At 45.5% G+C, this 8,817-nt stretch overlaps 1 protein-coding gene across 1 annotated transcript in view; it reads right to left on the reverse strand.

Moving 5' to 3' along the window:
• LOC112613485 (U3 small nucleolar RNA-associated protein 6 homolog) overlaps window positions 1-7,773 on the reverse strand; it is a 10,950-nt gene extending 3,177 nt beyond the window's left edge. The window contains exons 1-4 of the mRNA XM_025369046.1: window positions 7,544-7,773; window positions 5,640-5,724; window positions 388-429; window positions 58-150 (exon numbers count right to left, since the gene is read on the reverse strand). Coding sequence (XP_025224831.1) covers window positions 58-150; window positions 388-429; window positions 5,640-5,724; window positions 7,544-7,635 — 312 coding nt within the window. The 5' untranslated portion in view covers window positions 7,636-7,773. The remainder of the gene's footprint in view (window positions 1-57; window positions 151-387; window positions 430-5,639; window positions 5,725-7,543) is intronic.
• Window positions 7,774-8,817: the final 1,044 nt, after the last annotated feature.

The following is an 8,817-nucleotide window of genomic DNA, read 5'->3' on the forward strand; positions in this document are numbered from 1 at the left end:
AAAAAAAAAAAAAAAAAAAAAAAAAAAAAAAAAGTTAAGGATGGCCTGATCACTTACTTTCCATTTTGCTGAGGCACGCTGGAAAACACCTTGTACCCGGTGTACAATAGAATTCTCAATCTCATCCTTCTTAAATGAATATCCAATGCGCTAAAGGGGGACATAAAAAACAAAGCCTCAGCTTAATCACATTTGTCCAAAACAGCATTCCTACTTGACCACTGAATGGTACTGATGAAGCAAACAAATAATTACAAATATCCATTACAGGCATATCACCACACAGTTTTATCCACACTGTCTCCCAAACACAAGTCCTAACTATACCGTCAGTCATACTGCTTAGTTCTGTATTTTTTTCCAACTTCTAGAAAATCTTCTACTTACTGTTCTTCTTCTTTGGATCAGCTCCAAAAGATTAATTTCATACTATGAAAGAAAAACATACAAAAAAATTAGAAGCTAGAAAATCTAAAACCTTTTACATACTGGAAATTTAGTTAGTCATAAACCAAAACTCAACAATATAAAATAAAAAATAATGTGCTATCACATAAGCATAATTTACAACAAATGTCTAGAATTCACTTAAAATTCACTTAGCTATAAAACTTAAACAAAATAATTAACAAGCTTATAATTATATGCTTCACTTAAAAATTATTCCATGGGCCGGGCGCGGTGGCTCAAGCCTGTAATCCCAGCACTTTGGGAGGCCGAGACAGGCGGATCACGAGGTCAGGAGATCGAGACATCCTGGCTAACACAATGAAACCCCGTCTCTACTAAAAATACAAAAAAATTAGCTGGGCGTGGTGGCGGCGCCTGTAGTCCCAGCTACTTGGGAGGCTGAGGCAGGAGAATGGCGGGAACCTGGGAGGCGGAGCTTGCAGTGAGCCGAGATCACGCCACTGCACTCCAGCCTGGGCGACAGAACGAGACTCCGCCTCAAAAAAAAATAAAAAAAAAAAATTATTCCATGAAATATTTCAAGCTTATAAAACACCCCATGCAGCTACAATACAGCTACATCAAAACCTACATTGCACTACATTTGCTTCAAATCTTTTTTAGAAATAAAACAGTATAAAAATGAAGCCACCTATGTACCCATCTCTGATTCTACTCTTCTCCCTCTCCAGAGGCAGGAATTACCTTGACTTTGTTATCATTCCCAAACATGATTTTGAACTTTATTATAATGATGTCTTGAATGCTTTTAAATTTTACATAAATGGTATCATGCTACATCTATCAATCCATAGGTTTTTCGTTGTTTTTTGTTTGAGACAAAAAAACAAACACTCAGGAGGCGGAGGTTGCAGTGAGCTGAGATTATGCCACTGCACTTCAGCCTGGGTGACAGAGGGAGACTCCATCTCAAAACAAAAAAAAAAAGATTTGCTCTTATGATGAATATAAAGCAGTCCTAAAAAGCAGGACTATAAAGCAGTCCTAGTTTTTGTTTGTTTTTTTGAGATGGAGTCTCGCTCTGTCGCCAAGGCTGAAGTGCAGTGGCAAAATCTAGGCTCACTGCAACCTCCACCTCCCAGGTTCAAGTAATTTTCTAGCCTCGGCCTCCCCAGTAGCTGGGATTACAGGCACGTGCTACTATGCCTGGCTAATTTTTGTATTTTTAGTAGAGATGGGGTTCCACCATGTTGACCAGGCTGATCTCCAACTCCCAACCTCAAGTAATCCACCCGCCTCAGCCTCCCAAAGCGCTAGGATTACAAGCGTGAGCTACCATGCCCGGACCCTACACCTGGTTTTAATCTTTATTTAAATAATTACTGATGCGGCTGACATCTTTTCATAAGTTTAACTACAAGTGATGTTTCCCCTTTGTGACTTTCACGTTCACATGATTTGCCCATTTTTCTTTTCAGTTGTCATTTTCTTCTCGATTTACAGTTCTTTATACATGTGTATATGTAGTTCCAATTATGTGTTGCAAATATTTTCTCACATTTTGTGGCTTGTATTTTCATATTATTTGTAGTGTCTTTTTTGCACAGAAAAAAAATTTTTTTTTTTTTGAGACAGGGTCTCTATCACCTAGACTGAAGTGCAATGGCAACATCATGGCTCGCTACAGCTTCCACCTCCCAGGTTCAACAGATCCTCTCACCTCAACCTCCAGAGTAGCTAGGACTACAGGCGTGCACCACCATGCCCAGCTAATTTTTGTATTTTTTTGTAGAGATGGGGTCTGCCATGTTGCCTAGGCTGGTCTTGAACTCCTCAGTTCAAGCGATCTGCCTGTCTTACAGTGAGCCACCACGCCCCTCCGGAAATTTGTATTTTGAACACAAATCAATCGATCTTTTCTCCTATGGTTTGTGCTTTCACAGTCTCATTTAGCTTTAAGAAATCTTTTGGCCGGGCGCGGTGGCTCAAGCCTGTAATCCCAGCACTTTGGGAGGCCGAGACGGGCGGATCACGAGGTCAGGAGATCGAGACCATCCTGGCTAACACGGTGAAACCCCGTCTCTACTAAAAAAATACAAAAAAACTAGCTGGGCGAGGTGGCGGGCGCCTGTAGTCCCAGCTACTCGGGAGGCTGAGGCAGGAGAATGGCGTAAACCCGGGAGGCAGAGCTTGCAGTGAGCCGAGATCCGGCCACTGCACTCCAGCCTGGGCGACAGAGCAAGACTCTGTCTGAAAAAAAAAAAAAAAAAAAAGAAATCTTTTGGCTGGGCACACTGGCTCAAGCCTGTAATCCCAACACTCTAGTAGGTCAAGGCAGGAGGATCACTTGAGCCCAGGAGTTCAAGACCAGCCTGGGCAACATAAAGAGACCTTATCTCTACCAAAAATAAGAAAATTAGCCAGCCATCTGGCACAAGCCTGTAGTCCTACCTACTTGGGAGGCTGAGGCAGGAGGATCACCTGACCTAGAAGTTCGAGGCTGCAATGAGTGATGCTCGCACCATTGCACTCCAGCCTAGGCAAGAGTGAGTGTATTACTTGAAAAAAAAAAAAATTGTATTTTTGACATAATATGGTCTTGACTCATTTTGAGTGAGCAGTCTACTTATAGGACCTCTTCCAAAAACAATAGCTTAGCCAAGGTTCATATATCATTTGTTCAGCTGTCTTTTGAAATCTAAGCTCAAAACTTCTAGTCCTTTTTTTTTTTTTTTTTTTTTTTGAGATGGAGTTTCACTCTTGTCGCCCAGGCTGGGAGTGCAATGGCACAATCTTGGCTCACTGCAACCTCCACCTCCTGGGTTCAAGCGTTTCTCCTGCCTCAGCCTCCTGAGTAGCTAGGATTACAGGCGCCCACCACCATACCCAGGTAATTTTTGCTTTTTTAGCAGAGACGGGGTTTCCCCATGTTGGCCAGGCTGATCTCGAACTCCTGACCTCAGGTGATCTGCCCACCTCAGTCTCCCAAAGTGCTGGGATTACAGCATAAGCCACTATGCCCACCCAAAACTTCTAGTCTTATAAACATTTCATCTTGTTATTGGTTCTTTCTGAATCCTGATTTCGTCATCCAACATATTAGCTATTCTCCCCCATTGGAAAATTGATCTGACATGATTTATCGTTATTCAAACCTTCCATGCATTTATAAGATGAAAAAATCTTGCAGCACACCTCTTTCCAAGTGGACAGACAACAGATAAACTAGTAACTTTTCAATTCTCTACAATCATCAAATTCACTCTCCTCTATCTTGCCCACCAAGAGGCAAATCTCTTGCTGAAGTCCTGATACACAATATGTCTCTGACAATCTCTGATCTACAAACCCAGTAGAAAAAAAAAAAGCAAGAAAATGAAAAGAGAGAAAGAGAGGGGAAAAGTAAGTTCGGTTTGGCAAGGACTAAAGTCTTAGTGGAGTAATGCTATTCCCAATGTTACTCCTGTTCAGAAATATCTATCTAATGCACCTTTCTGGAATTTTAGAAAAAAATAATTTTTTTTTTTTTGAGACGGAGTCTCACTCTGTTGCCCAGGTTGGAGTGCAATGGCGCGATCTCGGCTCCTGCAACCTCCACCTCCCGAGTTCAAGAGATTCTCCTGCCTCAGCCTCCTGAGTAGCCGGGATTACAGGCACCCGCCACCATGCCTGGCTAATTTTTGTATTTTTAGTAGAGACGGGGTTTCACCATGTTGGTCAGGCTGGTCTTGAACTTCTGACCTCAAGTGATCCGCCTTCCGTGGCCTCCCAAAGTCCTGGGATGACAGGTGTGAGCCACCGCACCCAGCCTAAAAATTTTTTTTAAAATTGATGTTGGCCGGGCGCGGTGGCTCCCACCTGTAATCCTAGCACTTTGGGAGGCCGAGGTGGGTGGATCACGAGATCAGGAGTTCAAGACCGGCCTGGTCAAGATGGTGAAACCCTGTCTCTACTAAAAATACAAAAATTAGCCTGGCGTGGTGGCATGCGCCTGTAATCCTAGCTACTCAGGAGGTTGAGGCACAGAACTGCTTAAACCCGGGAGGCGGAGGTTGCAGTGAGTTGAGATCATACCACTGCACTCCAGCCTGGGCAACAAGAGTGAAACTCCGTCTCAAAAAAAATAAATTGATGTTAAGCTAATCATTCTAGAACTGATTTTAAATTTGTGAAAGGATGGGAGGCTGAGGCAAGAGAATCACTTGAAGCCAGGAGGCAGAGGTTGCAGTGAGCAGAGACTGCGCAACTGCACTCCAGCCTGGGTGACACAGAGAGACTCCATCTCAATTAATCAACCAATCAATCAATTTGTGAAGGGATTAAAGTAAGGCTAGGGCCGGGCATGGTGCCTCATACCCGTAATCATAGCACTCACTTTGGGAGGCCAATGCAGGTGGACTGCTTGAGGCCAGGAGTTTGGGACCAGACTGGCCAACATGGCAAAACCCAGTTTCTACTAAAAGTAGCTGGGCGTGGTGCCACACGCCTGTAATCCCAGCTACTGGGGAGGCTGAGACTTAAGAACCACTAGAACCCGGGTGGTGGTGGTTGCAGTGAGCCAAGATCGCACCACTGAACTCCAGCCTGGACGAAAAAGCAAGACTCTTGTCTCAAAAACAAAACAAAACAAAAGAAAGACTAGGCCCGGTGGCTCACAAACACTTGTAATCCCAGCATTTTGGGCGTGGGAAACATGCCAACACCCCGTCTCTACAAAAAACACAAAAACTAGCCACACATAGTGTCACACACCTGTAGTCCCAGCTACTCCAGAGGCTGAGGTGGGAGGATGGCTCCAGCCCAGGACGTGGAAGCTACACTGAGCCATGATGGGACCACTGGACTTCAGCCTGAGTGAAAGGTGAGACCCTGCCTCAAAAAAAAAGTAATAAAATTATTAATTATTGGCTCATTGTGGTTCACACCTGTAAGCCCAGCACTTTGAGAGGCCAAGGCGTGGATCCCTTGAGCTCAGGAATTCCAGACCAGCCTGGGCAACATGACAAAACCAATGTCTACCAAAAAGTATAAAAAATTAGCCAGGCAAGGTGGCATGCACCTGTGGTCCCAGCTACCCAGGAGGCTGAGGTAGGAGAATTGCTTGAGCCTGGAAGGCAGAGGTTGCAGTGAGCAAAGATCACACCATTCACACCACTGCACTCCAACCTGGGTGACAGAGACCCCATCTCACCAAAAAAAAAAAAAAAAATTATTAATTACACACTTACTTGAACATAATTGATAAAGTCTTCCTTGAAAAGGGTTCTTCTCTGGATTTTGTACTCTAGATCAGAAGCCTTCTTAATGATAGCCCTGAGGAGAAAACCATTTAAACTTCACTTGAAAACTGCAAAAATTAAATGTTTAACTTTATTTTGAATATATTTAAAACACGTTTTTCAAAATACAAAATTCCTAGAGTTATCCTTCATAAGAAAATACACCGGCCAGGCTCAGTGGCTCACGCCTGGAATCCCAGCACTTTGGGAGGCTGAGGTGGGTAGATCACAAGGTCAAGAGATTGAGACCACCCTGGCCAACATGGTAAAACTCCATCTCTACTAAAAAAACAAAAGTTAGCTGGGCGTGGTGGTGCGCGCCTGTAGTCCCAGCTACTCGGGAAACTGAGGCAGGAAAATTGCTTGAACCTGGGAGGCGGAGGTTGCAGTAAGCCGAGATCATGCCACTGCACTCCAGCCTGGTGACAGAGCCAGACTCCGTCTCAAAAAAAAAAGGAAAAAAAAGGATTCTCTTACACAATTACTTTTGTGTTCTTAAGGGTATCAGGATGTATTTTTAAACTTTCAGGAAAATCATCTAAATCAACTCCCAAAACCAATGACATTCCCACCAGCAAAGCAAATATAATTAAGAACTTTATACCATTTATGCATGGTATTTTTTTCTTCTTTCTTTTTCTTTTTTTTGAGACGCTCTGTCGACCCAGACTGGAGAGCAGTGGCATGATCACAGCTCACTGCAACTTCCACCTCCTGGGTTCAAGCGATTCTCCTGCCTTAGCCACCTGAGTAGCTGGGACTACAGGCGCCCGCCACCACGCTCGGCTAATTTTTGTCTTTTTAGTAGAGATAGGGTTTCACCATATTGGCCAGGCTGGTCTCGAACTCCTGATCTCACATGATCCGCCCGCCTCCGCCTCCCAAAGTGCTGGGATTACAGGCGTGAGCCACTGCGCCTGGCTGGCATCAATAAAGACTTCTTTTACACCGAGTTCAGGTCACTTTGATTTTAATAATAAATCTCATTCCGAAATTCCTCTTATTTCTGAGTTGTCAACATGTAAATTTTTTAAAAACTCTAAATTGTGTCTGCCTTAAAAGGTTTATTACTACGAAGGACTTATGGGAGAAAATTCAGAGTCCTTAGCTAAGGAGAGAACACATGACAAGCACACTTTAGGAGAATTTAATGCAAGATATGCAAGACAGGTGTCTTTAGTAATGGTAACAACAACATTTACTGAGCACTTTCTAAGCATCCACACTATGTTCTGTGTTTCAGTAACGAATGCTTACTTTGAAGCTCTGAGTCGCATTACTACATTCAGACGTTGCGAAACAAAGCAACAATCACAGAAACCATTAAAAACTATTAAACATAATTTTAACACGCAACTGAATGTCTACTATGTGCCAGGCGCTGTAGTTAGGCTCTGGAGTAGCATATGAAACTGATTTCAACGGTCCCCACCGTCAAGTCTAGCTAGAAACTTATTCACTCCCGCTGCACTCTGTTCCCATCCCTACAGCAGTACAAGCTACTGCAATCACCTTACAGTACACTGTTATCAAAATATTTAATTTGTCTGTCTCCCCCACCACACACAGCCCAATTAGCTCCTAATGAGCAGGAATCCTTGGTTTAATCACCGTTACGACCCTAAGATCCGGCTCCATGAAAGGCTTGTCAATATGTCGGATGGGTAAGTAGACGGACGGATAACCTTGCAACGAATGAAAAATTCTGGACATCACCGAAAACGGGAAATGGGCTTCCGCCACGTTAGGAAAAATAAACACAGGTCGAGTGTCCCCACACCTGGCCCCTGCCACACACTCCCAACCTCCCCTCAGGCCGCCTTAGCTCTTCCCTCTCCCCAACCCTCTCTCACTTAATCTCCGCATGACTGAACAGTCCAATGCGCTCCAGCTGTTCCAATTCCGGGAGCCGATCTTCTATGCGCTCCTGAATTATCTCTGCCATGAGGTCCGAACTCTACAACCCGGTGGGGAGCTCCTCAACAGCGAACACGAGTAGGAAGCTCCGGATCTCAGGTTCGGAGACCCAGCCCTACCACCTACGCGTCCAGACGTAGCGTGCTCCTTAGGTCCCGCCTTTTCCGCTTCCGCCGCCTCCGCCGTAGGGGAAGGCCTTTCGGCTTCTACAGCCACTGTCCCCTCCCTGTGGCCGATTGTGGGATTGCAGCGAGAATCCCCCCCGGGTCTTGGGCCGGACGACTCTAGGGGACAGGAGTTGAGGGGCGGGGCTAGACGGGAGGCGGGGCTAAGTGCGCGCGCGCCGCTAGACTTGGACCGCGATCGGGAAAAGCGACTCCGGGTATGGAGAGGTGGGCTACCAAAGCCTAAAAGGGACACGAGATGCATTTTCTGCAGAATATTGTCTATTTTCATTGTGCTCCCATTCCACGTCCTGACTTCCCAACACCAAGAACAATAAAAAAAAAAGCAAAGGAGGATATTTTACAATTAAACATTTTTTTTTTTTTTTTTTTTTTTTTTTTTTTTTTTTGAGACGGAGTCTCGCTCTGTAGCCCAGGCTGGAGTGCAGTGGCCGGATCTCTGCTCACTGCAAGCTCCGCCTCCCGGGTTCACGCCATTCTCCGGCCTCAGCCTCCCGAGTAGCTGGGACTACAGGCGCCCGCCATCTCGCCCGGCTATTTTTTGTATTTCTTAGTAGAGACGGGGTTTCACTGTGTTCGCCAGGATGGTCTCGATCTCCTGACCTCGTGATCCGCCCATCTCGGCCTCCCAAAGTGCTGGGATTACAGGCTTGAGCCACCGCGCCCGGCCACAATTAAACATTTTTGAAAGCCGGTCGCGGTGGCTCACGCCTGTAATCCCAGCACTTTAGGAGGCTCAGGCGAGCGGATCACCTGAGGTCAGGAGTTCGAGACCATCCTGGCTAACATGGTGAAACCCCGTTTCTACTAAAAATTGTGAAAAAAAAAAAATTGGCCGGGCGCGGTGGCTCAAGCCTGTAATCCCAGCACTTTGGGAGGCCGAGACGGGCGGATCACGAGGTCAGGAGATCGAGACCATCCTGGCGTACACGGTGAAACCCCGTCTCTACTAAAAAATACAAAAAACTAGCCGGGCGAGGTGGCGGCGCCTGTAGTCCCAGCTACTCGGGAGGCTGAGGCAGGAG

This window comes from Theropithecus gelada, chromosome 19 (assembly GCF_003255815.1).
Source record: "Theropithecus gelada isolate Dixy chromosome 19, Tgel_1.0, whole genome shotgun sequence".
In the NCBI taxonomy this organism is placed as follows: Eukaryota; Metazoa; Chordata; class Mammalia; order Primates; family Cercopithecidae; genus Theropithecus; species Theropithecus gelada.